This window comes from Miniopterus natalensis, chromosome 8 (assembly GCF_054644295.1).
Source record: "Miniopterus natalensis isolate mMinNat1 chromosome 8, mMinNat1.hap1, whole genome shotgun sequence".
Classification (NCBI taxonomy): Eukaryota; Metazoa; Chordata; class Mammalia; order Chiroptera; family Miniopteridae; genus Miniopterus; species Miniopterus natalensis.
In genome coordinates, this window is record NC_142088.1 from 14,108,647 (window position 1) to 14,135,110 (window position 26,464).

At 40.3% G+C, this 26,464-nt stretch overlaps 1 protein-coding gene across 3 annotated transcripts in view; it reads left to right on the forward strand.

Annotated features, from left to right (window-relative positions):
- The window catches only part of FN1 (fibronectin 1), a 63,965-nt gene that overhangs the window by 22,907 nt on the left and 14,594 nt on the right, over nt 1–26,464 (forward strand). For all 3 annotated transcript variants that reach the window (XM_016196756.2, XM_016196757.2, XM_016196758.2), the window contains exons 17-35: nt 94–183; nt 885–1,079; nt 2,064–2,336; nt 3,956–4,222; nt 8,085–8,179; nt 9,573–9,741; nt 10,212–10,298; nt 12,602–12,793; nt 14,092–14,364; nt 15,791–15,973; nt 17,975–18,064; nt 19,278–19,547; nt 20,284–20,400; nt 21,060–21,224; nt 21,757–21,912; nt 22,717–22,830; nt 23,624–23,893; nt 25,053–25,240; nt 26,181–26,268. In XM_016196756.2, coding sequence (XP_016052242.1) covers nt 94–183; nt 885–1,079; nt 2,064–2,336; nt 3,956–4,222; nt 8,085–8,179; nt 9,573–9,741; nt 10,212–10,298; nt 12,602–12,793; nt 14,092–14,364; nt 15,791–15,973; nt 17,975–18,064; nt 19,278–19,547; nt 20,284–20,400; nt 21,060–21,224; nt 21,757–21,912; nt 22,717–22,830; nt 23,624–23,893; nt 25,053–25,240; nt 26,181–26,268 — 3,282 coding nt within the window. The remainder of the gene's footprint in view (nt 1–93; nt 184–884; nt 1,080–2,063; nt 2,337–3,955; nt 4,223–8,084; nt 8,180–9,572; nt 9,742–10,211; nt 10,299–12,601; nt 12,794–14,091; nt 14,365–15,790; nt 15,974–17,974; nt 18,065–19,277; nt 19,548–20,283; nt 20,401–21,059; nt 21,225–21,756; nt 21,913–22,716; nt 22,831–23,623; nt 23,894–25,052; nt 25,241–26,180; nt 26,269–26,464) is intronic.

Genomic DNA, 26,464 nt, shown 5'->3' on the forward strand with positions numbered 1-26,464 from the left:
ACCTGGTGTCAAAATAATCCCTTTTTGTAAAACCGACCTCCAGCAGTCTTTTCTGACTGTTTTTCCTGGTTTCTTCCTTTCCTTCTTTGTTAGCACCTGATGCCCCTCCTGATTCTAAGGTGGACCAAGTTGATGACACCTCAATCGTTGTTCGCTGGAGCAGACCCCAGGCACCCATCACAGGTGAGGTTAGCTTTCTCTTCTTGGCTGCCCTGTCGATCTTGATGGCATAAGAAAGGTGAGGGGGCAGATTCTGATCGGAGGATGGGGTATCACTTTAATCTCCTACTTAATCGCTAGTCTAGGGTAGAAATGTGTGTGTGTGTATGTGTGATATTAATTAAGAATGTGATTATTTTCAAGTCTTATAGGTCTACTTTCTTCTGGATCATTTCCTCTCAAATCAGCTTTATCAGTCCCTAACACACACACACACAATCTCTAAGGCCAGTTCATTGATTCATGAAATTGGGCATTCCCGTAGTAGAAGGGGGATACTTTTTCTGGAAATCTCACTCTAAGGCTTATACCTAACGCGGCAGCTGGGTTGCTTTTGTACTTTTGGTGACTCCACGGTGTCTGAAGCTCCTAAAGGCACAGACGGTGCAGGACGACCCTGTGCTCAGGGCGGTTTCCTAATGCTTCCATCATCCAGAGCGCACCGAGAAGACCCAGTTTATTTTCACCTCATGGCTTCTCTAAACAGGCATTTCTTAAGGATCTGGGGTCTTTAAGAAGGATACTTATTAGTAAAGTGGTTTGCAGGGCTGCTCTTATCTCTGCTCTGTACTGAATGGTCCTTAAAAGAAGTGGCAGCATTGAAAGAGTCCACTTTTCAAGAATCGATACTTAGCTAATCAAGCTTCCCTTCCCCTGCTCTGCAGGATACAGAATCGTGTATTCACCCTCAGTAGAAGGTAGCAGCACAGAACTCAACCTCCCCGAGACTGCCGACTCCGTGACCCTCAGTGACCTGCAGCCCGGGGTCCAGTACAACATCACTATTTACGCTGTGGAGGAGAATCAGGAAAGCACCCCCGTTTTCATCCAGCAGGAAACCACCGGCGTCCCTCGCCCAGGTAGCGGAGGGACACTGCCGATGCGGTCTCGCCTCTCAGGGCCTGGCAAGGGAACCGCTTTAACCCTGGCTTTGCCAGAGCAGTGATTCTCAACAAACTTCTCATCTCACGGCACACATAAAGCAATCCCTAAAATTCTGCGGCATGCCAAAAAATACATTTTTTTGCCAGTCTGACCAAAAAAAAAAAATAGGTATAATTTTGATTCATTCACACCGGATTGTTGTGTTGGCTGGTGTCATTTTTTTTTTTATTTGCCAATTTAAGGGAAAAGCAGCTTCGTGCCTTGGACTAAATAGTCAGGTATTGCATGCTTTAAAATTTTTTGTGGCACACAGGTTGAAAATCACTGTGTTAGATAGAGGAACCAAACCATCCTTGAATTGTGTTCATTCTGTTAGTAGGAGTGTAAGAAGAAAGAACAGTTGTCTCTGGGGCGGGGGGGGGGGGGGGTTTGGGTGTTTTAATCTTATAGATTATTATATCCCTAAATTTATGTAATCTGGCTGAAATGTCCTCATTATAAAATTATATCAAAGCTGGTTATTGGCTATCCTGGTGAAAAATTGACACCATAGAGTCTTCATATTTTTCCCTAGAAACGTAGGGGGTCAGTTCATCTATTGTTCTTAAATATAGTAAAATGATTCAGTAAAATGAAAATTACCACATATTTTTCTTTTGTCTCAGTGAGGGTTTTTTTGTATATTCATTTTAAACGCCTTAGTAAGATACTTCATGTGTTGGCACCTCATCTCCTTGCCTACATATTTTAAATAAAACCTTCAAATGTCATATGTAAGTAGTATGACTGATCCATGAAAATATAAGCAAAAAGGCATATTCTGTGTTTTAGGAGGTGAAGCTTAGCGTTGCTCTGGAATGAGAGGTGCTATGAACTGCCTTATGCAACTCAGGAAACTGGCATTTTAAAAACAATCTTCATCGGGAATTGTGAATGACCATTTGGTTCTTGTCTGTTAGATAAAGTCCCCCCTCCCCGGGATCTGCAGTTTGTGGAAGTAACTGACGTGAAGGTCACCATCATGTGGACACCCCCTAATAGTCCAGTGACCGGATACCGCGTGGACGTGATCCCCGTCAACCTGCCCGGAGAACACGGACAGCAGCTACCCATCAACAGGAACACCTTTGCAGAAGTCATGGGGCTCACCCCTGGGGTCACTTATTACTTCAAGGTCTTTGCCGTGAACCACGGGAGGGAGAGCAAGCCTCTGGTGGGACAACAGACAACCAGTAAGTCCTGCTCCTCACCTCACCTCCACCCCACATTCTGCGCCCTCACTGCCAACCTGGGATGCAGGTGCAGCACACAGTTTACTCCCAGGTCTACAGTTACACAGAGGAAAATACTCAGCCAATAAGGGACATTATAGTGGACAGAAAGCACATTCAACTCGAAAACAAAACTCCCTGAATGGTAATCCATTTCCCAAATAGGTGTACCAGGGAAATGGTACCACGAGAGCAGAATTTAAGAAGACCTAATTTTCTTTGCTAATGGAGACATGGGTTGAAAATTTGAGTGCAATTTTTGTATAAATAAATATATCTAGATCAAACTTCAGATGTAATCTACTAACACTTTTGTAGTAGAATTATTTACAAATAACAGCTATGAATTCATTTCTGTTCTACTTATTTTTTTTAGATTTCAGATTAGTGAAATCATCTGGCATTTGTCTTTCTCTGTCTGACTTATTTCACTCAGCACAGTACCCTCTAGTTCCATCCACGTTGTTGCAGATGGCAAGATTTCATTCTTTCTTTTATAGCTAAGTTGTATTCCATTGTATATATGCACCATTCATCTTTTGATGGACACTTAGGTTGCTTCCATATCTGGGCTGTTGTAAATAATGCTGCAGTGAACACATGCTGCATATGTCTTCTTGACTTAGGGTTTTGGTTTTCTTCAAATAAGTATCTAGTAACTGCTAAAACATTTAGTGCTTTTTGGGTACCGGGTCCTCTGCTCAGTTCTTTATAAGTTATTATCATATATAATCCTAGTGTTGACCAAATGAGAAAGGTCTTATTGTTATCCCTCTGAGTACATGAAGAAACTGAGGCTTGTGAAAAAATCCTGTAGCTTGTGAGGTCATAGGTCTTGGAAATGATGGAGCTGGATGCACATTGACCTATGTGTTTTTGACTCCCAAGTTCATGCTTCCAATTATTATACTTAACTACTTCGTAAACATTTCCTGTTTCTTAAAAGTGTTTTAAATCACTGCAGGTTAACTGCTAGTTATCATACTCAAGAAAAAACTCACAATTTATGTGCTTCTCTCTGTTAGTGCAAACTCACCAGTATCCTACCATGATTCCGAAGTTCTGAGTAAACGTTATAATTATTGTCTAATCAAAATCCTGTGAAAATTACTTTTATTTCTCCATCAAAGTACTGTTCATTCAATAAATGCAGAACATACTGTATTTGTTCCATATGGAGCTTTCTTTTTGCCCCCATTTTACTTGGCTTATTCGTCTTTTCCTAACTTGTTTGGCTCTGCAGGGTAAATTGTGAGGTTTACACCTAAAAAAAATTTTTTTTTAATGCTGTCTCTATAATGTTAGTATCATTCCGGAGGGTAATGAGAAAGTCATGCTGGAAAATTAGGCTTTCCACAGAATCATAGCCAAGCAGAAAAGGTCAGCAATTCCTCATGACTGACACGGATTTTTGCAAAGTTCTCTGTAGCACTCAATCTCTTAACGGCTCAGTATTTCCAAGGTTTTGACTTATACTGTTTCAACCGTAAGAAAACTTGAGAAAATTCAGTCAAACTGTAGAATTTCAGTATAATTACTGAGGTTCAAATATTTTTGACGTGTTTTATCTTTTTTTCTAGAATTGGATGCTCCCACTAACCTCCAGTTTATGAATGAAACCGACACTACTGTCATAGTGACCTGGACTCCACCTCGGGCCCGGATATCCGGGTACCGACTGACCGTGGACCTGACCCGGGGAGGCCAGCCCAAGCAGTACAACGTGGGGCCTTCCGCCTCACAGTATCCACTGAGGAACCTGAAGCCTGGGTCCGAGTACACTGCTACCCTCGTGGCTGTGAAAGGCAACCAGCAGAGCCCCACAGCCACTGGAGTCTTTACTACTCGTAAGCCAAAATTCAATGTCTTAGTGATGTCATGGGTTCTCACCTATATTACACTCTCTGTTCTTCCTCCATTTCTTTAAAAAGTTAACTGAAGCCCTAGCCGGTTTGGCTCAGTGGTTAGGGAGTGTCGGCCTGTGGGCTGAAGGGTCCCAGGTTCAATTCCAGTTGCAGGCTTGATCCCGGGCTCCGGACAGGGCTCGTGTTGGAGGCAACCGATCAATGTGTCTCTCTCACATCGATGTTTCTCTCTCTCTTTCTCTTCTACTCTCTCTGAAAAAGAGCAATGGAAAAAATATCCTCAGGTGAGGATTAAAAAAAAAAAAAGTTAACTGACTTTAAGAAATAAATTTTAAAAACTTTTTTTTAAGATATAAAGCAGTCCTACTCATAGTGTGGTCTGTGGACCAGCTGCTGGTCTATGAACTGTATGTTACTGGCCAGTAAGGAGCTTGTACCAGCGTGTAAATCAGGAAGCACACTGTTGAGTTCAGTTGATAATTTTTGGAAGCAAAATTTTCTTGACAAAAGAAGTAGTGTGTTAAATTACATATGTCCCCAGGCTCCTTGTTTGCTCTGGGACTAACACTTTGAGTAACATGGTTTAAAACCCCCAGTTATTTGAAAATTGAATCCTATTATATTAAATGAATTTACCAAATACTAGTTCAGGCAAGGAAAAAATCAGCACCTGTATCTACATGCTAATACTTGGGAATCAAATGAGAGCAGTAAGTGTAGTTTAAAAGCATCTACCAACTGGACAGATACCAACAGAACAGTGAGGAAATGATTTCTTACAAGCGTTGCTTCAGCATATTAAAGCACTTCTGTAGAACAGAATAGCTTTTCTTAAAACATGTAATCTTATTTAATTTCTCCTGAAATTCCACAGAAGGAAAAATACTGACAGCAGTTTTTGGCCATGTCTGTCCTTTTGCTCAACATTTTTACGGGAAGGAGCTTTAACTCTCTTACATATCACAGCAAAAGCCTGTCTTCATCCACTGACTTCTGAATGCATTCTTATCCAGATCGCAAAGAATCAGGAGAACCCTGATTTCTAGCTGAGCATTATTTATTTTTAACTTGCCGTTTTAAATCACAGGGCACCTAACATAACACTTTTTTTTAGCACATATATGTGCACCTATGAACTAGTTTGCAATTTTCTAAAAGCTTTCAACAAATCTTACTCTTCAACTAAAGATACAGCTGTTAAAAAGCATTGGAAAAGTGAATAAAAGCTTAGTTCAAAAACAACTGTGGGATCTATTTCCCAAAGAAGTTGTCTATAAATTTTTCCCTATAGGGATTTATAATTTACCAAAAATATACTTCCATTCAAATTTGGTGTATGGAGTTTGGCTAGCAAAGGCTTCTTCTTAAGAAATTGCTGTTCATCAGCAAGTAAAATCTGCTTTTTATTTATAAGTTTGCCTTACAATTTTGCTATTCTATGTTACATGTTACTGAGATACTCTAAAAATCTATTAACATGAAATCAATGTCTTTGTATTTCTTGTAAATATAGATTTCTTATAGAGGTCCTTCACTGCATTAGAATAGAGGTCTCAGTAGATGTAGTCTTTTACTGAGCACATATAATTCTACCTTTATATAAAAATATAGATAAATATATAAAGGTAGAATTATATAGTTATCCTTTTTACTTCTACACATAAGATATTTTATGTAGGTTTTTTTAATTGGATAGAGTTCCTATAAAAGAAAAAGAATTTTTAATGATAGTAACAGTAATTAAGTGGAGTGGGATGAATCGACATGGGCTATTTTAAACCCTTTGGGAGACTTTGATATATGGGACATATTGTTTATGCTCTGCACAATATATTTATATAAAATATAACTACATCTGAATTAAAGTGCTGATAGTCAGGACTAATTTTACTAGCTAGAGGTTACCATAGTGCCTTGTACATAGTATATTTAAAAAAAATATTTAATAGATGATTGGCTGAGGAAAGAATGGTAATGAAAACAACTCAACCAAGCTTAAACAGCAGCAGGGCTTGCAAATTTTAGAAATTGCTTTAAGTTTCTGTAGCTTTTTACTGTCTTACTAAGCTGAATCCTGGGAATAACTTTGCTGGGTTTTGTAGCTTGTGCTAAATTCTTAAGAGCAGCTGCAGGGGTGGTGGGTGTTTCTGGGGGAAATTCAGTTTACTCCTTTATAAATCAGGTAGATTTTATTTCTTTAACTGCCGGGCTGTTCTTCACCCAGCAAGACCTGCCAGAACCATGGCTCATACTTACAGTCACATCCTTTGTTTGACATCAGTTTGTGGGTTTGTGGTTTGGAGATTTTCCTGTAATGGTCTTCCCAGGCAGAGACCACCGTCTCCAACTTGAGAAGATCCTGGCTGGCTGCTCAGGCAGTAGAAATTACCCAATCTTAAAGGCCGAGACAGTTGAGGAGAATGTAATTTGAAAAGGTTGTGCCTTTCACAGATGTTCAGTGAAAGAAGTTGACTGCTTACTGAATTGTTTCTTGTGGCCATTAACCTAGTCACAAGGTGCTGGCCCTGGCAATTTGGCAAAGTCAGCAGCAGCTAAGTGGTGTAAGATTTTAGAGGCGCTGGAAAGGCGGCATGGGTCACCCATCCTCGTTTTCCCCAAATGCCATCAAAATAATAACATACTTAAGAAACAGCTCATTGTACGTAGTGAGCCATTAGAATAGTCATTGCAAAGTGGCCCACACACGTACTTTTCCCCACATAATATTTTTAAAAGACATTTTTTTAAAATTGCACATTAAAGTCTAGACTGATAAAAAAGAAGAAGACATAATTGCAATACTGGGTCTGAATTCCCATGGCAAAGCGAATACAATTCACTAGAGCTGAGTGGAGACTGGAGTCTTCAGACTTTTCAGTCCCCGTTTATAGAACTCTGGAGGGAAACACTTTGTCTTACCAGCCACTCATAATTTAGTATCAATGCACAGAATTTGGCTGAAGGGAAAGAGGAAGCAATCGTGAAGGCCCCGAACATGTGACCAGGACCATCAACACACTTGAAATCCTTGAATTTGACTCATCTACTCAGACATCTGGGCTTCCGAGGCCTCGCCTGTCCCATAGCAACCAGCTATTGAAATAATCCCCTTATTGCAAGATTCAGTTGTTCAGCCAATTATATTTTAGAAATCTAAATTTATAATAAGATTTGTAGGACTATTGAGAATGTCTGTCTTAACTTTCTGTATACCTCCTTTTGTTTGTTTATTTTTTAAGTAATATTTTTACTAGAAGAAATAACGGTGTCAGTATGCTAGAATATGCAAGTAAATTTCTGTTATAATTCCTAATTCCAGTGTCAAAATATTAAATTTCTGCAGTATTGTTATTCTGAATGCTCACATATAAAGGACTCTTTAGAATTTGTAAGTTTCTCCATGGTGGCCAGTTTTGTTTAACTTTCATCCCTATTGCTACCAAAAATAATTGGAGTAATTCAGCATAAAGTATTTTTAGATCGCCATCTAAAATTTAACCATTTTTCTCAAATTAATGATTAAGAGGCAGAATGATAAATAGTTGGTAGTGGTCAGTTTTACATATTAACACTATGGGGAAATTTGTTGTCATCAGACTTAAATCCCAGCTCTGGTGAAAAGACCTAACCTGCCTCTTAGCCAGGTCTCAGATGATTTGGGCAGCTCACGAAAGACTGAGAAGCCCTGACCACCAGATCCTCGTCCAGTGAAGGGACATGTGTTGCATTCTGGATCCACTAGCTGATTAAACTGAGGTTCTTGATAAAAATACTCCTTATCTGCATTCTAGTCAACCGAGTGTGAGAACAAGGTTTTGACCTGTGCTTTGATCCCACTTCACAGTGCAGCCCAGGGGCTCCATCCCGCCTTACAACACGGAGGTGACGGAGACCACCATTGTCATTACATGGACGCCTGCTCCGAGGATTGGCTTTAAGGTAAGTCGCGGATGTTCCTCATCTCTTGTGACACAGCCGAGGTGCCCTAACGTTTCTGCATGTGGTAGAAACAAGTTGTTCATAATTCAGGAGACCTGGGTTTTGTTACCTGCTTCAGTTCACACCTCTCTGACCACATTGTCAGGGCATAACTTCTGCCCCATCGAATGGCTGGAAGGATGGACGGACGCAGTGGGAGTGCTTTGCAAAGGATAAAACATTAGCAGCTGTCCTTACCTTATTTTCTCTGTCCTTTCCCTCAGGGGACTATATTTAAAAGTGTAAAGGAAACTGCATTTGATGTGTTGCTCTAAATGGGTGTCAACAAGTTCACGAAAGCCCATTTAGGGAGACCAATTAAACTCAGAGTCACTTAAAAATCACATTATTATCCAATCAGTTTCATCTCAATTTGTTCAAAGCCCCTGTGGGTGAATTGCTTAATAGAAGTTAAGATTAAGGTCTTCCCTGTAGATATATGGATTCATGTTCTTTAAAGTGATTATATTAAGGGAGTGATGAATACAAATGAATGTGTTTAAAAGAATTCTTGTTTTTGGCATTTAGAGTGTGTATATAGAGAAATATTTATTGAAAATCAAGACTAAATCCCCATGATTATTTGTTTAGAAAAATACACCAAAGTTCACTTCTTTGAGGTGTGCAAACGGTCATATTGGTGATTATACTACTTAAATTTAGAGACACCCTTTTTGAAGATTGCTGGCTTCCCTTATCAGTTTCCCTCAATAGTGTCATTGTGACTTTCAGAAGCCTCACAACACACAAAGGATGTCTCTAGAGTTGAACATCGATGGCACAATATTACTTAGGTTTTTGAAAGACATTCTGAAAGGATTTAAAATTATGGACACATTCATTTTGACTCTCCCTTTGTAACATGGTCCTGCAGTTGAAGCTATGAACATACCTCTTCAAAAGGGTTGTTTTCTCGGTAAAACGTGTTACAGAGGCTGGTACCCTGAATGGCAACTAAGAAGTGAACTGAATGTTAATAACTCGCTGAAGAGAGAGCTAAGGGATTCCTTCCAGTGAAAAGAAAATAGTAATGAACTGCCGTGTGGCCCAAAGCCCCTGTGTACTTACGGTTGGTACCAGGAGATGATTTATCTAGCAGAAGAGTAGGTAATGACAGTTCCTGGAACCTTTCAGTACAGCCACCTTTGGGCAGTTTTAGAAGATGCCTCCCCCACCCCAGGCCCCCAGCTAAAGTCTCCAGGGGAGCTTAGGTGAGGCCTCAACTCATTCCTAATAAAAGCACATTGTGCCGTTCCTGAGTTCACACTCTGTGAAGCATAACCACCACCTCTCGGCAGTAGCCCAGCTCTGGAAATATTTGTCCTTGTTGTTTATTTTCATTTCCTTTTTCTAGTTGGGGGTACGACCAAGCGAGGGAGGGGAAGCCCCTCGAGAAGTGACTTCAGAGTCGGGAAGCATCGTTGTGTCTGGCCTGACCCCGGGCGTGGAATACGTGTACACCATCTCGGTCCTCAGAGACGGCCAAGAGAAAGATACACCCATTGTCAACAAAGTGGTGACACGTAAGAGGAGTCCTTTGCTCTTTTTTTTTTTTTTTTAAGTTTTTAAAACTGTTCCACTTTCAAAAAATAGCTGAAATCAGTATCACTTTTTACATATGATAGTGGCACAGGGGAAAGATCTACCCCTACTGATATTATTAGCTATTGGTAAATTTTGAAAAGCAAGTTCAATTCATGTCATAGGTTCTGTGGCATCAGAAGTGTTCTTTCCATGTGCAGAATATTTATAAAGTGGCAAGATAGAAAGGATTTCAGTAGTATTGCAAAATCATTGATTGTGAAAAAAGTTTGGTCAGAGAATTTGTGTCCACCGTGGTTTCATAGTACAACTTCTATATTTTTATTGATTCTTTCAAAAAAAGAGAGGAAGGAAGGGAACATGGGGGGTGGGGGTGGGAGGGTAAGCATTCCATAGGTCAAGTGTTTTGTGTTAGCTTTAACTTTTAATTTACAATTTTCTTTCCACACAGCATTGTCTCCACCAACAAACTTGCACCTGGAGGCCAACCCTGACACTGGAGTGCTTACAGTCTCCTGGGAAAGGAGCACCACCCCAGGTAAGCTGCGCTGCCTCAGAGGGCATGTGTATGCCTTACCTTTCCAAGACAAGGGTTTTAGAAACCATTCCTTTCAGAGAAATATAGGTTTTTTATCCCTCTGTAAAAAACAGAGGACATGAGTATACATCGTAGAGTGATATGCAGGATGTTTCACTGCATGTTTATTTAAATCCCGGGAAAGAGAACAGGACAGATTCTTATTGAGCTGTAGGGAGTTGTGAGGACTGTGGAAAAGCATTCTGGAAGGTGGTCTTTGCTTACGGGCATCCAGAACTGCCAACAAATGTTTGAAGTCATCTATGTAATTTTCCTTTTGTGAGTTATCACAGATTCAAGTTTATTATTCAGTTAAGTTTCACAAATATATTGTCATGAGTTGCACCACACAAATTTAAGGGTAATAAAAGGTCGAAATGATCCATTTTACAGAATGAAAAATTGAGACTCAGAAAAAACTGACCTACCCATAGTCACAAATTTTAAATATTACTGAATTGGGATTGTAACTAAAGTTTTTCAGACACCTTCTGACACCCAGCATCACATATTTGGAACTTAATTGTTGTGTGTTGTTTACTTATACTCAATACTGAGGAATTTGCTTAAATGGAACTCCATGACTATTTTTAAAGCTTTAAATGTTGCTTTTGTCTAAACTTGATCACACATATTGAAACTCCTTTATAAAATTCAAAAATGTTTAAAGATAGCTATCGCAATACTCAAGTAGCATAATGTACCGTGACCATGGCAAGAGAAATTTTAGATATTCCTGACCTTTACCAAGCCCATGTGAAAGTCTCTTTAAATGAGAAATGTTAACCAAAGTATAATTGCATTATTTAATATTGGATATATTGGAAGAATCACTATTGCGGCATCAAGCTACTCATAATTGAGAAAATTCTAAATTAAACAAAAACGGAAGTTCCAACTCATGTTGATTTCACCCATAACTTATACTTCTTACTTTAAGGGCTATATTCAGTTTATTATTTTACTCATTCTAATTTTACTGTAATTTTAAAAATAGTGCTTACCTTTGCTTAGGCATACAGCTAAGAGAATTATCTCTAATTATCTGATCAATGTGTGTAATCACACGGAATAAAATTAGCTCAACTATCCTTTTTAATCCTCCTCTGAAGTAGAGTGATTTTGGTGAAGTTTTTATTATCTGTGGAAACATTGTTTAAGCCAAAGTTATACTTTTTCCAGCCAAATGACTCTGGATTTGAAATTAAGTTGGCAAATTTCATGCTTGCCAAATGCTAGGCCATTAATATTTCATCTTAATGGACGCCTAGCTGGCCTGTTAGATAGATGGTCACTGGCAAATGTAATGACCTCAACATGCTTTTCCCATTCCAGTTGGATTTCCTTGTCTCTACCACTTTAGTTTTTACACCATTTGTAATGACAAAAGATAACATCACTTCCTTGCCCCTTAGTAAGTTTAACTTAGATATGTTTCCTCATTTACTTTAGTCTATCTCTGCAGATCTCTAGTCATCACTAGTTTAATTTGAACCTCTCCTCCCTCTCAACCATCTTACTGCCTAATTTCTATGATTCCTGAAATCTTCACCAATTAATATTCTTTCTTGAGAAAAAATAGAGCTGCTCCCTCCCCTCCACTTTTAAAAAAATGAATGTTTTTGTTGATCTCAGAGAAAGGAAGAGGAAGGGAGAGGGAGAGAGAGAGAGAAACACCAGTGATGAGAGTCATTGATCAGCTGCCTCCTGCACGCCCCTGACTGGGCATTGAGCCTGCAAGTTGGGCATGTGCTCCAACCAGGAATCAGACCGTGATCTCCTGGTTCATAGATTGACGGTCAACCACTGAGCCACGCCAGCTGCCTTCCCCCACCCCTGCTCCCAATTTTTCTCCTTTCCTATTCTCTTCCTGTAAATCCCAGAGGTTCAGACCTTGTATGTTAGGAGAGCCCACTTTGGGCAGTATGCCTAAGGTTGAGAGCCATTTCATACTAAGCAGGTAAAATGGAATATTCCTCAGGTGTTGTGCAGATGATCCATGAAGGAAAATCAAGGCACAGTGGTAGTAGGATCATGAAATTTCGAGACAGGAAAGCCTTTGGTAATCACTTCCCCATTCCAAGATTTTCTTTAAAACAAGGATATTAATCTGTTCCTCATAGGCTTGTTTTAAGCACCAGTGACAGTAGAGTCCTCAATAAATGCCAAGTCCTTTCCCCATTCCCCTTGTGGGTTCATTGGTTTAAAATGCTCCAGGTTGCAAATCCTTCCTGCAGTAACTTCAACCTTTCTGTTTTCTGCAGACATTACTAATTATAGAATCACCACCACCCCGACGAATGACCAGCGGGGATATTCTTTGGAAGAAGTGGTCCGTGCAGATCAGAGTTCTTGCACTTTTGAAAACCTGAGCCCTGGCTTGGAGTACAATGTCAGTGTTTACACTGTCAAAGATGACAAGGAAAGTGCCCCTATCTCTGATACCATCATCCCAGGTAATGGAAAAATAAGCTGTTATCCTCCGAGTGGCAGTTGCAGTAAGAGTGGGGATTAACATCGTAATCCCCAGGTGGCTGAGATGTCAAATATAGTTGGGATTGAATTCTGACCTCCCAACTACACTCTTCAAAATCGAGAAGGCAGAGCAGCTATTTGGACAAATGCTTGCTGATAACACTGCTCACTGTCTGTGCTGCACTGGGAAGCTGTCTGTTGCGATGAGTATGTAACGGAGTGGCAACCGTGGCATTAACTCTGTCTGCTCACATGGAAATATTACTAAAACGATGTCACGTGTCTGAACTCAGTACTGACAGGCTGAAAGTAATGTGGTAAATGCATCCCATCAGCACGCGTGCGCCTGGTTTCACAGTCCAATTTTCAGCTGCTGTCTGTAAAATAGTACCTGTCTCTATATGTGAGCACTGAAACAGCACTTGATGGACACGTCCCATTCCTCATCTTGCTGTTCCAAATCCTTCTTTTTTAAAGTTGAAAAAAAAAAAAGGAAAGAAAGACACACCTTCAGGGCGTTCTTTCTTGTGGATTGAAACACAGCACTGAAAAGACCTACCGGGGATAAGCTCGTTGTCTGTCCAAAATAGGACTGTGACAGGACGAACACCGATAGATTGTGTTCCCCTTTGCGCATTTTGGTGGAATGCCTTTAGTAGTGCTGACTAAATAGCTCTGATTAGGAATTAAAATATTGGCAGTGGCCTTGGACTCAGGCCTGTCTTCTACCTGACTACGCTTTTAGATGGCACGTTCCACACCATATATTCATAATGCGTCAGCACTATGGCCATATGTTGTCATGAGTTTTTGTATGAGGGGAAAAAAAAAAACTCATCAACCAATTTTTATTTTATTTTTTACATCTTTATGCCAGCTTTATTTTCCTACTAAAAAACATTGGACTTAAAAAAAAAAAAAGCAAAAACATGGCTGATACTATAGATATTATCTGGATCCTAGATAATGGTTTTGACATCCTAAAGGGTCTATAATTTTTAGGAATCTGAAAGGTTCCAATTATACTGTTTAGAGACATTTTCAAAATGCAAGAAAATCCCTAAGGATGGTGTGACCTGTTTGATTCTGCCAGGGAAGCAAATTATTCAGGATGCCCAGGAGTCTTTCAGACGATCTGGAGCAGACTGCATATTACCATCATTGCTTTAACATTCCGTCAATTTTACTACTAGTAACCTGATGTACACTGCTTTATTTTTTCCTCTTGTTTGCCTCTGTTTTCCTTTTGCCCCCCCCCTTTTGCTTTGTAACTCAATAGAGGTGCCCCAGCTCACTGACCTAAGCTTTGTTGATATAACCGATTCAAGCATCGGCCTGAGGTGGACCCCGCTAAACTCTTCCACCATTATTGGGTACCGCATCACAGTAGTTGCGGCAGGAGAAGGTATCCCTATTTTTGAAGATTTTGTGGACTCCTCAGTAGGATACTACACAGTTACAGGGCTGGAGCCGGGCATTGACTATGACATCAGCGTTATCACTCTCATTAATGGCGGAGAGAGTGCCCCTACTACACTGACACAGCAAACGGGTGAATGTTGAAAACTTCTGTGTTGGAGACACGGATGGTGTTGCATGCTGCCACCAGTCGCTCTGGTTAAATGTGGATGTTTCAGTGGGAAAGCCAGCCGTTTGCCAAAGGTTAAGAAAGGGTAGTTGGGGGGGCCAGGGGAAGGAATCAAGTGCAGGTGCTAAACTGGCTGGATGAAGACCTAGTCCAGCAGGCTTAAGTATACTTTCATGTAAAGCACAAATATGTATACAGCTAAAGAAATGTGGATATCTCATCTATTAAATACAAAATGGCAGAGATTAATTGCATTTGCAGACCTGTAATTTTTTAAAATGACCTGACACGAATGCCAAATTGTATAATGGAGCACTAGTTAATAAGAAGAAATGTACTTCCAAAATGCACCAGTAGGCGCTTCCTTCTACTCTCGGATAAACTCTGCCATGTTCCTTCTTTGTAGCTGAAATTTAGAGTGGAAGGGGGTTGTTTTGAGGTAGAGAAAAAAACCAAAATGAAACTTTGGAGCACTCTCAGTTCCATTTCTCTGGCGAGGTCAGGAAACTCCTCTTTAACCTCAGTCTGGGGCCGAGCATGCAACACTATGGACGTTCTCTGCCCTGCATGGGAAGAAACATGCTGAGAACCAAATTGCATGAACCTCTTCACTTGTAAGTAGTACTCACTGACTGGAATCGTAGCGCTAGTCCTCTCACGTCGGGGGGACATCTAGGACCCTCGCGTCTTTGTCTGTGTGCATGTGTTTTTTTGGAAAGTACTGCTATGTTTCTCTTTGCTGTGTGGCAACTTGAGCCTCTTCAGCCTGGGATAAAATAATCTTCAGTGGTATTATTAATAATGTTCCTAAAAGCAACATACTTGAAAGATTAAAATTATTGTTTAAGATATATTATTGATGGCAGAAAGGTTAAAGGGGCCTAACAGTACTGGGTGTAGTGTTTGATTTTTAACAGTAGAATTGACCCTTAAACAACATGGGGATTGGGGGCGCTGACCACCCACTCAGTTGAAAATCCATGTATAACTTTTGACAGCCCCAAACTTAATTCTAACAGCCTTCTGTTGACTGGAAGCGTGATAACATAAACAGTCAATTAACACATATTCTGTATGTTATGCAAATTACATGCTGTATTCTCACAATAAAGTAAGCTAGAGAAAAGAAAATGTTTAAGAAATTATAAAGAACAGAAAATACATATACAGTATTTAAAAGAATCCACATAGACCCACGCAGTTCCAACCTGTTTTGTTCAAGGGTCAACTATAGTTTACTCTCATTTAGATTAGATTTAGATTAGACTATTTGCATGATGATGACTTGATTCTTTCATGCATGAAATATTGTTTTTACCTTTTCAGATATTTCTGTCATCTTTCATTTTAAAATTACATTAACTGAGTCTTCCTTCTTATTTGAAACCAGCTGTCCCTCCTCCCACTGACCTGCGTTTCACCAATATTGGTCCAGACACTATTCGTGTCACCTGGGCCCCACCTCCATCCATTGAATTGACCAACTTCCTGGTGCGCTACTCACCTGTGAAAAATGAGGAAGATGTTGCGGAGTTGTCCATTTCTCCTTCAGACAATGCAGTGGTCTTAACAAGTAAGAGATCCACTGTATCTGTTCAGTAAACACTAAGCTGGGCGTGAGGGAAGAATTCTGAGTTCTCAGGTAGGAGTAAATAAGGTCAAGACGGCCACAACAGGACTGCAAACTGAACTCCAGATCTAACCTGCTGCTGTGTACATTTTGAAAGATGTCATGTTTATTGTTATTTTAATACCTCTTTGATATTTACCACTTTTTAAAAATCATAGTGGAAAAACACCAGCACTGAGGCCCGAGGACTTCAAACAAGTTCTGCTTCCAAATAAGCACATAAAAATAATGTATGTCAAGAGAAATTATATGACTAAATTTGAATGTTATAGAGAAAATGAGGATTGAGAGTAATGTCACCATATCTATTTTATTCTCTTTTTTTTTTCCTTCAAGTGTCAGCAGGGAATCTATTTAGCATTTGAAAACATGGGAACAGGGACTGGTTATTCGGGACAGATCAGGATGCTCTTTGAAGAAAGAGCCAGTTTGATTTTTACTTTAAAAAGAATCTGTTAGCAGGATGTCTCTGAAGGCTGAGGGCTTAGAAAACAACAGACATGAAAATAAACAACAACAATTTATGGAAATTGCCTCTTTCTAGTTCCTACTCCTTTGAAATAGATATCTTTTATTAAAGAAAATGTAAGTGGGCTGCAACACGGTGCTGTGTTTCAAGTCAGTGTTGCTTCTCAGTATTTTCACTGTACTAGTTAAAGGAGGTACATAAGAACAGCCAAAGTTTCTATGTAAGAGAGAAATAGCCCACATTTAGGTCCATTACCAAAGGATGGTCTGAAAACATTCTCTATCTTTCGGACATATTTGAGAGAGTGAAAGACAGCTCAGCATGACCATAGTTTTGGTTTCTCATTTTGTGTCCGAGGACAGGAGCATCCTAATACCTGCCTATCCATGGGACAGCTGTTTCTGTCTGGAGCACCCTGGGACCAGTTACAGCATCACCCAGTACAGAAGCCCCTGCTTCAGGACCACCCTCTGCCCCACCTTAGCCGCACCTTAGCCCACCTTAGCATGTGTTCTAAGACCTCATTCTAGATCCTATCCTAGATCTCAAGGTAGCCATTTCCCCCCATTATTACCCTGTTTCACAGATGAAGTAACTGAGGTGCCCGGTGGTTGAGTAGATTGCCCCTGGTCAAGCAGAAAGGAGGAGAGAGGAGTCCAAGCACCCAGCAGGGGCCTCTGCAGAGAGGCTGAAGGGGCGATGCTTTGGAGGGAAGGGGGTTTAGCGAGTAGGAGGTCAATGGTTAGAAACCTTACTCTGTACCTCTGTTGGTTCCTCAAAGTGAGAGGAATCCAGGAATGTATATTTAAATATTTTAAGTGTTCTGCTCTCACCTTAATATGTCAGAATCAATCACTTTCTCTGGAGTATAACTCTTCCAGTGAAGGTTAATTGTTAAGACCATTGGCCGTAGCCTGGGTCAACTCCTGTATGATCCTGGGAAACTATGTCGAAGAAGGTAACTTCTTTACGCCTCAGTTTTCTCATTTTTAAAGTGGGATAATTGTCAGCCAATCTTTTGGAGGTAATGGATTTGTTCATTCTCTTGAATGTGTTGATGATTTCACAAGTGTATACATACGTCAAAACCTGTCAAACTGTACACTTAAAATATATGCAGTTTATTGTATGTCAGCATGGCTGCTTTAAAAAGTAGCAAAGCACCTCACCCGGCTGTTCTGAGGAGTAAGTGATACTACATAGTCCAAGGTCATCGTTATCACTTGACCTCAACAGACATGATTAAGTGCGTGATATAAATATGACCATGCTACAGCAGCTCCATCTTACTGCAGATCGAGCTGAGTCACACTCACAGAGGTGGAACTGAGGCCAAAACTTAGAGATGCTACAGGGCAAGGGGACCCTTCCTCTTCACTTAGGTATAAGTAGGCTGTAGGACTGGACTCTTGGGGTGCTTTGGGTTTTGATGCTTGCAAGGACACGTTTAAAATAAGTCCCGCTTGCCTCTGCAGATCTCCTGCCGGGCACAGAGTATCTGGTCAGCGTCTCCAGTGTTTATGAACAACACGAGAGCACGCCCCTCAAAGGAAGACAGAGGACAGGTGAGTCACGTTGGCAATATGCTTATCAAGTAGCCTGCACCTACTAATTTTAAATAACAAAAATGGAATGCTGCTTCTAAAAATACATCTCCATCTGTTGTGGTGACGGTGGTGCTCGTAGCCTTGTCATTACTTTTGGATCACTGGTCTTGAAAATTAAAAGACACCTTATTCAACTATTGCCCTGACTTCCAGTCTCTAAGATTCTACTCTCTCTGTTTCCAGAAAGGACTGAAATTAGCCCAGAAACTTTGTTGTCTATCCTTTTAAAAATTCTCCCAAGAAGAATATCTCATAATGTCTGTTATTTAGGGATGGTAAACATTCCTTCTCAGTAGGGGTCTATCTATTTTTCTACTTGATGAAATCGTCATTTACTATAAAAAGGAAGTAGAATTGTGTACAATGTCCTTTCTTAAAGATGAGTGTTTCTTTTGATTTTTCCCTTTATAAAAGTGCTGTGTAGTATACCCATTAATTTATTTACTGTAGTCCACTTGCTTCCAAAAAGGAGTTGTGATATCTCAGTTTGGTCTGAGTATATTATCAAATAGAATAAACAAATGTTATAACTGAAACAGATATTTATTGAAACCCCAGAGAGGTTACCTGATTTGAATTTGGGATAAACTCCAAATTCTTGCTGATTTTTCGGCACTGCACTAAATTCTCGATTCATGAGGAATTACTTGCATTGTAATTTGTCCAGAATAATGTTTTAGTTTTAGAAAGTTTTGTGTTTGGCATCATCATCACCCTGTTGACAAATCAGTTCCCTTTTGAGTGTAGAAAGCTTCCTTGAGAGCCAAACACTTAGCTTGAGAATGGAAAGACCTTCTCGCCTTCAGAGATGCAGGTGTAGGATAGAAACAGACTACTGAACACTAATGCATTTAAAAATATCCATTCCCAGAATATCCTAAACACCTCTCCTTTAAATATGATGCTGAAACCTACTGTAATGATACCTGGATTGCTTAGCAAAAGAAAAAAGAAAAGAATGCTGAGTTGGCCACTTTGAACTGAGTCAGTTTATGACTTTGAAATTTATATGTGGCTTAGAATCAGTGCATCCTAATGTGAGGTTTATGGCCGTTCATTGCGTTAATGAAAAAACAGAAATATCGGATGTATGTTACTTTCCCCTATTTTCTTCCTTCCTAACCTGGTGATGTGTTTTTCCCCCTCTCCCCCCACTGGGTGGGAAAAACAGGTCTCGATTCCCCAACTGGCATTGACTTTTCTGATATCACTGCCAACTCTTTCACGGTGCACTGGATTGCCCCTCGGGCCACCATCACTGGCTACCGGATTCGCCATCATCCTGAACACGGCAGCGGAAGACCTCGAGAAGACCGAGTGCCCCCCTCTCGGAATTCCATCACCCTCACCAACCTCAGCCCGGGCACAGAATACGTGGTCAGCATTGTCGCACTTAATGGCAGAGAGGAAAGCCCCTCGCTGGTTGGCCAGCAGTCAACAGGTAACTTGTTTTCTGGTCTTCAGAGGAACTCGGAGGACTTTTTGTGCAGGTGGTATCTTCTGTGAAATAGGTGTGTGTGTCTGAGTCATCCTCTCTTAAAAAATGGATCATGGTTATGAGACATGGAGAGGGAAGTAAGAGACTGTGTGGAGAACAGTCTCCTTCTTAGAGTATATTAAAGAAAATACTTTTATTTTTATTCCAAGAAATTTCTCATCTGATTTAGGTATTTATGCATTTTTAATAACCACGGTTTTATTCAAAATATAGAAAACACTCTTTCAAAATTCCCTTAAAAACATAATTATTTTAATGTAATAGTGTCAAGGTCTTAGGAGCTAGATGCTGAAGTACTCAGAGCAGAAGTATTATCATGATATCTGTACCCTAGTCTCAAATGGATTAAGAGAAAGAGAGAGAGGCAAATGTTACCAATTAGCAAATAGCTAAAGGAAGGGGATATGGATGTTCATTATATTATTTTTATAGCTTTTCTGTTGCTTTAAAATCTTTCAAAGTAAAAAGTTGAGGGGGGAGAGTGTTCAATAAATATGAAATAATCATTTTATTAGAATTCTAATTGACTCCTTAACCCCTTACTTTGAATTGCTCGTAATTTTTAATTCTGCTAATTTTGTGTTGTATTTACATTATTATATTTAAAACATGAACAAAGAGTGAATCTCGGCATTGTTTGAAAGTTACAGATGTGAGAACTCTCCCTTGCTTTTTATAGTTTCTGATGTTCCAAGGGACCTGGAAGTTATCGCCACGACCCCCACCAGCCTGCTGATCAGCTGGGAAGCTCCCGCCGTCACAGTGAGATACTACAGGATCACCTATGGAGAAAAAGGTGCGTTGGTAAAATGCTGTTTCACACTCTAATCAAGTCAGGTCCTGTTGGGCCCAACAGTGAACACAATTAAAGAAAGTTTGGCAAGTCCATTCAATGGAGCCTTTTCTTTTCCAAGAATATGTGGAAAATATGCCTGATATAATTGGTGGCAAAATCAAGATAAGAAGTTGTTTGTATAGTCCTAGAGGAGGACAGTAGAGCTGAGGAAGAAAGGATTGCAAATTCACGTACATATTATCAGTGGTGAAATGATAAGTGATTTGTGTTTTTCTTGTTACTTTTCTGTATTTTCAAAATTTTATTTAACAGGAATGTATTCTATTAAAATGTTGAAAAAGGAACACAGTTTATGCAATCTGGGCTTGAGGATTTACCTTCTCCCTTCTCATGTTAGTCTACAACCTTGACTTATTTTAGCTGGAATATTAAAGTAGCATTAACTGCAGTTTTCTCCCAGTTTTTACAAACTTGTCAAGGTTTACTACATGCATGAATATATATATACACGTTTCTGTTCAAGCCCTATTAATAGCACCTTTTTAAAGAGAGTGAGCAAAGGTGTCACTTACGTGCTGCTCCCAATGCGTTAATTCAGTTACTCAGCAACCCCCAGGTATCTCTCAGCCCCTCACGCTTGGACTAACCTCTTCAAACAGGAGGAAACAGCCCCGCCCAGGAGTTCACTGTGCCTGGGAGCAAGTCTACAGCGACCATCACTGGCCTTAAACCTGGAATAGACTATACCATCACTGTGTATGCTGTCACTGGCCGTGGGGACAGCCCGGCAAGCAGCAAGCCAGTGTCCATTGATTACCGAACAGGTACCGACTCCTGGGGGTGACACAGGCATACTTACTCCGATAGTTTTTATGATGTTCTCCCAAGGTATTGTCCTCATTGCGAAATTGATTTTCGTTTTTAAGAAAATGAAGAACACCTACAGCCAATAGTTTTGAGACAGATAAACAAGGAATTGCCTCCCAGAGCGGGAAGTTTTGTCTCTTTTGTTCATTGATGTATTCCACATGCCTACTGTAGAGACAGGCATAGGGGGTGTTTAGTAAATACTTGTGAATGAATGAATGAGCTGATAAGGTAAGAAGATAAGCACCTAAGTTAGAATGTAGTTTTTTTGCGAATAAAGCAGCATCTTGAACATAGGTAATGGTATCGAGATCCTTGCCCCAGCTCCCAAAAGCTGTCTATGTTTCTACAAAAGAAACACTTGGGAGCCATTAATTGTCATAAGAGATAATCCTATATGTAGCAGAACTGGAGACAAGGACTTATTTAGTCTTGCTCCCATGGACTGCGGCTTAATTGGTTTACCTCGTTTTGTTTTGTTTTTTGTAGAAATTGACAAACCGTCACAGATGCATGTGACTAATGTTCAGGACACCAGCATCAGTGTCAAGTGGCTGCCTCCGAGCTCCCCTGTTACTGGCTACAGAGTGACCACTGTTCCCAAAAACGGCCTGGGACCAACAAAAACTAAAACTGCAGGTCCAGGTAAGAATTGCCAGCATCTCCCATGCACCAGGAAAAACAGAGGCGGCCCACACAATATGCTTTTTAAATAAATAACCCCTAGCAGTGAGTACTATGTATTTCTGTATCATTATGTCAAATCTTCCCCATTTGTGAATTCAGTGTCAAAATTGTGACTCAGTCCCTCCACAGAAGAATTTTTCAGATAAATGCGTTTCTGGTTTTATATGCATAGTCCTGCTTGATGGTGTGGACATCTTAAATTATGAGATCCATCTTTGTGGTTTTGTTTATGGTGCACTGCAAGAAGAGATGGCCTAACTGATTTTTTAAAAATTCTTTTAGTTCTTATTTTTGTTTTGATCTAAAATACTTGTGAAATTAGGATCCTAAGGCAATATTGTTTTTTTCACGTACAAATGAAAGTTTATTTAGAACGTCACTGAGGTAGGAAAAGTGAGCCAGCTGGGCTGCATGGGCTCAGGAAACAAGTCACAGAGGTTAGGTGAGAGAGAGAGAGCAAAGGTATGTGCCTTCTTAAAGTCAATTTTTATTTTCTTCAAGATCACCATCATTCATTGTTGGGGGCATCATATTAAATTTTGGAGCTTACCCTTTAGTGTGACTTTACTCCAGTATGATCATCTGGATTAACAGTGAACATATTTGTTCAAGAGGACACCCATGTCTGACTCCTCCATATTTTCCTGATAAGTCTGCCGATGAAAATCTAGGCCACCACACATTTGCTACTGAAATCTGAATGCCCCTTGGATGACCTTACAGTGGGTGACATAGATGCATTTCTTTTCACTCCTTTTGCAGATCAAACAGAAATGACCATCGAAGGCTTGCAGCCCACAGTGGAGTATGTGGTTAGTGTCTATGCTCAGAGTCAAAATGGAGAGAGTCAGCCTCTGGTCCAGACCGCAGTCACCAGTACGTACCCCATGCTTACCTCCCATTTGCAAAGTTAGGTTTTGTTTTTGTGCGTCTGAATGCCCCTTCTGCATGTTGTTTGCGGTTATACATGGGGAAAGCCAACTTGTTGGTTAGTTTGTATGTTGAGCTGAGCCCTTTACAGACACATTTTCTCTTCTCAGTGCCAAGCAATGAACATAGGGAAAGAAGCTGTGGAACCACATAGTTAGTTGCTGTGCCTTAAATTTCTTTTGCTCAAATGGCCTCGGCAAAATCTTATTTGCCTATAGCACATCTACGAAATATTTTGCCAGGACCATCTTTTCTATGACTGGATGGTAAAGTTGATTGAAGTGTTTCTCATGAGGCTGTTATATTTGGAGCATTTGCAGGACTGTGTCTGCACCAGGGTTAAAGAAGGATTATAACAATCTGAATCTAACATTGAAAATCAACTTTACCACTTCCAAGGTATAGAAAATCCAGGTCTGTGAGACTAATATCGCATCACAAAAATAAATTTTGGTAGATTATTTTAAAATTAACGCAAGTGAATCCTCTCTGTGAGGACATTTTGCAGGGTGTCTATGCATCTCATATACACCTGTTTTAGTAAGTGATGAAACATTAAATATTTCTGAAATCAAAAATGCTTCGATAAATTCCAGGTAATTTTTTATGTAATAGTGGGTTAATTGGAATTTAATTCACCAAAGAAAATGGTATCTGCGAAACTGCTTTGCATGTTATAAAAATGCTTATTTCACAACTTGCTTTTCACATAACCTCTTACCATTAATTTGCCTAACAGACATTGATCGCCCTAAAGGACTGGCATTCACTGATGTGGATGTCGATTCCATCAAAGTTTCTTGGGAAAGCCCACAGGGGCAAGTTTCCAGGTACAGGGTGACCTACTCGAGCCCTGAGGATGGAATCCATGAGCTATTCCCTGCACCTGATGGTGAAGAAGACACTGCAGAGCTGAAAGGCCTCAGGCCTGGTTCTGAGTACACAGTCAGTGTGGTTGCCTTGCACGGTGATATGGAGAGCCAGCCCCTGATTGGAACCCAGTCCACAGGTATATCGTTAATTGCACCGCTGCGTGCTCATGGGAGCAGAGGCTTTATGCCCTGCTGAATGCATTATACTTTATCAGGCTATTGATTTCCGTGTAAGGGGGTTAAAAAAAAAAGCTGCCTCACTATTAGGAAAGGCCCTCTTTAAGAGGAATAGTACTAAACAATGAAGTTTAGGTGATATTTAGATAAAGTCTAATAAGCAGACGTTTTGGAGTAACGTGGCTCATAAACAAGGCCATAAAGCAAGACATATGAAGAGAATTCTAAAATTGTGGATTATTTCCCTAAGCTATGCCTCCCTGTGGCTATACTCACTGTGTATAAAGGAAAGAAGTTTGGCATCCTAGAGCTTACTCTAAAAAAGGAACCCAAACTGGGCCATTTCATAGCAGCCTGATTCTGAGGACACATGGATAAGACCCTCCTTCTCTGGTTAGATAATCGTGTGCCGGGTATATAATTTGCTTAAAGGATTGAGGATTGGGCACATGGGGCCAATGCTTTCCACAATACTTTATCTTCTCGTGCTTTGATTCTAAAGCATGAGGGGGATGCTAAAGATGTGTCCTTGTGACAGCATCAACCCTGCAGATGACAATCTGTTATTGCTCTTTGCTTTTCTTTGCCGCTTCTGTTATGATCCAATTTTCTTATGCTGCACCACAGAGAACACTTAAATTTAGCAGTGATCTCTGCCACAGGGTCCCGATAAAGCGAATCAAAACTTAACTCTAACTTTTGTGGTATGGGATACTCTGTGAAACGGTTTTCCAAACAATAGTTTATATAGGAAGAGGGCTAGTGCTCATCTTTCCATACAAATGGAAAATCAATCTCAATGGCCTAAATCAGTCAGTCTGACTTTTAAAAAAATTTTAAGGGTAAGCAAAAACATCTTCTAAAGCCTAAAGTCTTCGAGAATGCTGACATGTACCTGTTTCCAGTGATTCTGAGCATTGGTGGGTAGCAAACGTTTTCTCAGCAAACATCTTCTCCATTTTTGCATCCCTTCTTGTGCTTCTTTGTATTGAGTCTTTGATCAGGGAACCCACCTAACCCAAACCAAGCGCAACCTGTTCTACTTGGAATTCACTGTATGTTCCGTATGTGTTCCTCCTTTCCTATAAGATAACCTCTAACCAATGACCATCCTGACAGCCATTCCTGCACCAACCAACCTGAAGTTTACTCAGGTTACACCAACGAGCCTGACTGCCCAGTGGACAGCACCCAATGTTCAGCTCACTGGATATCGGGTGCGGGTGACCCCCAAGGAGAAGACAGGACCAATGAAAGAAATCAATCTTGCTCCTGATAGCTCATCTGTGGTTGTATCAGGACTCATGGTAAGAGGTGCCCCGTTTCATTGGAGTAAAGAAGTAGCCATCTCTTACATGGTTTAAGGTAGTGGAGATACAATTATAATAATAAGTCTAGTTGCATTCTTTGCCCCTGCCATCAAATAACTTTATTGTAATTTCTTATCAATTTTATAAATAGCTTTGGATTTTGTACAGCTCTTGAAATATATTCTGTTTATTTTAAAGGGCTATGGGAGGGGGGGGCAATTATATGTCCTTTAGTTATGCATTTTCTGAGCTCTGTTACCTTGGCAAGGAGTGTTCTCCAGTTTGTGCTAACCCATCCTGGCCCTACCTTCATTAAAACAGTTTTAGTCCTGGATGTGCATGCAAAAAACTAGCTAGGAACTCAGGAAATTGATGTACGTGTTAACATAAGCCCAATTCCAGAAGAAACTATAGAAAGACGGTTGAGAGATAGAGAAGTCTCTATGATCAGAAAAATTTACAATTTATACCTGTCTGTCCATAAAGGACAAAAAGAGGCTAATAGCCATTTTCCTCATTTTTAAAATTTTTTATATCTTTATTGATTTCAGAGAGAGCAAGAGAGAAGGGGGGAGAGAGAGAGAGAAACACCAATGATGAGAGAGAGTCGTTGATCGGCTGCCTCCTGCATGCCCCCTGCTGGGGATGGAGCCTGCAATCCGGGCATGTGCCCTGACCGGGAATCCAACCTCGATCTCTTGGATCCTAGGTCAGTGCTCAACCGCTGAGCCACGCCTGCTGGGCCCCGCGGGCATTTTTAAAGTTACGTAATTTAAATTTGTCATTGGTAACCTGCAGTGTAGGAATGAAATTAACCTAGGAATTTATAGTGCTGTAGGTTTTATTTTTTTTCTTTTATAACCATGGCGTCTTTCTCATGCTGTGGTGAAAGTCCTTGTGCTTCACATCGCTGAACTCCCCGTGCCCTTCTTTCTAGGTGGCCACCAAATATGAAGTGAGTATCTACGCTCTCAAGGACACTTTGACAAGCAGACCAGCTCACGGAATTGTCACTACTCTGGAGAGTGAGTGATCACACGTTTTAGTGTCAAAAACATTCTGTATAAACAAAAACTTCAGAATGGTACATAGTTTTCTAGATCACTGAGTTAACAATGGAATGATTCCCAAGCTAGAAATTGATTTGCTTGCCCATCTTTTTGACTAAACTACTGGCACCTTTTATGCCCCCTGCATCCCCAAAAGTGGTCCATGGGCACG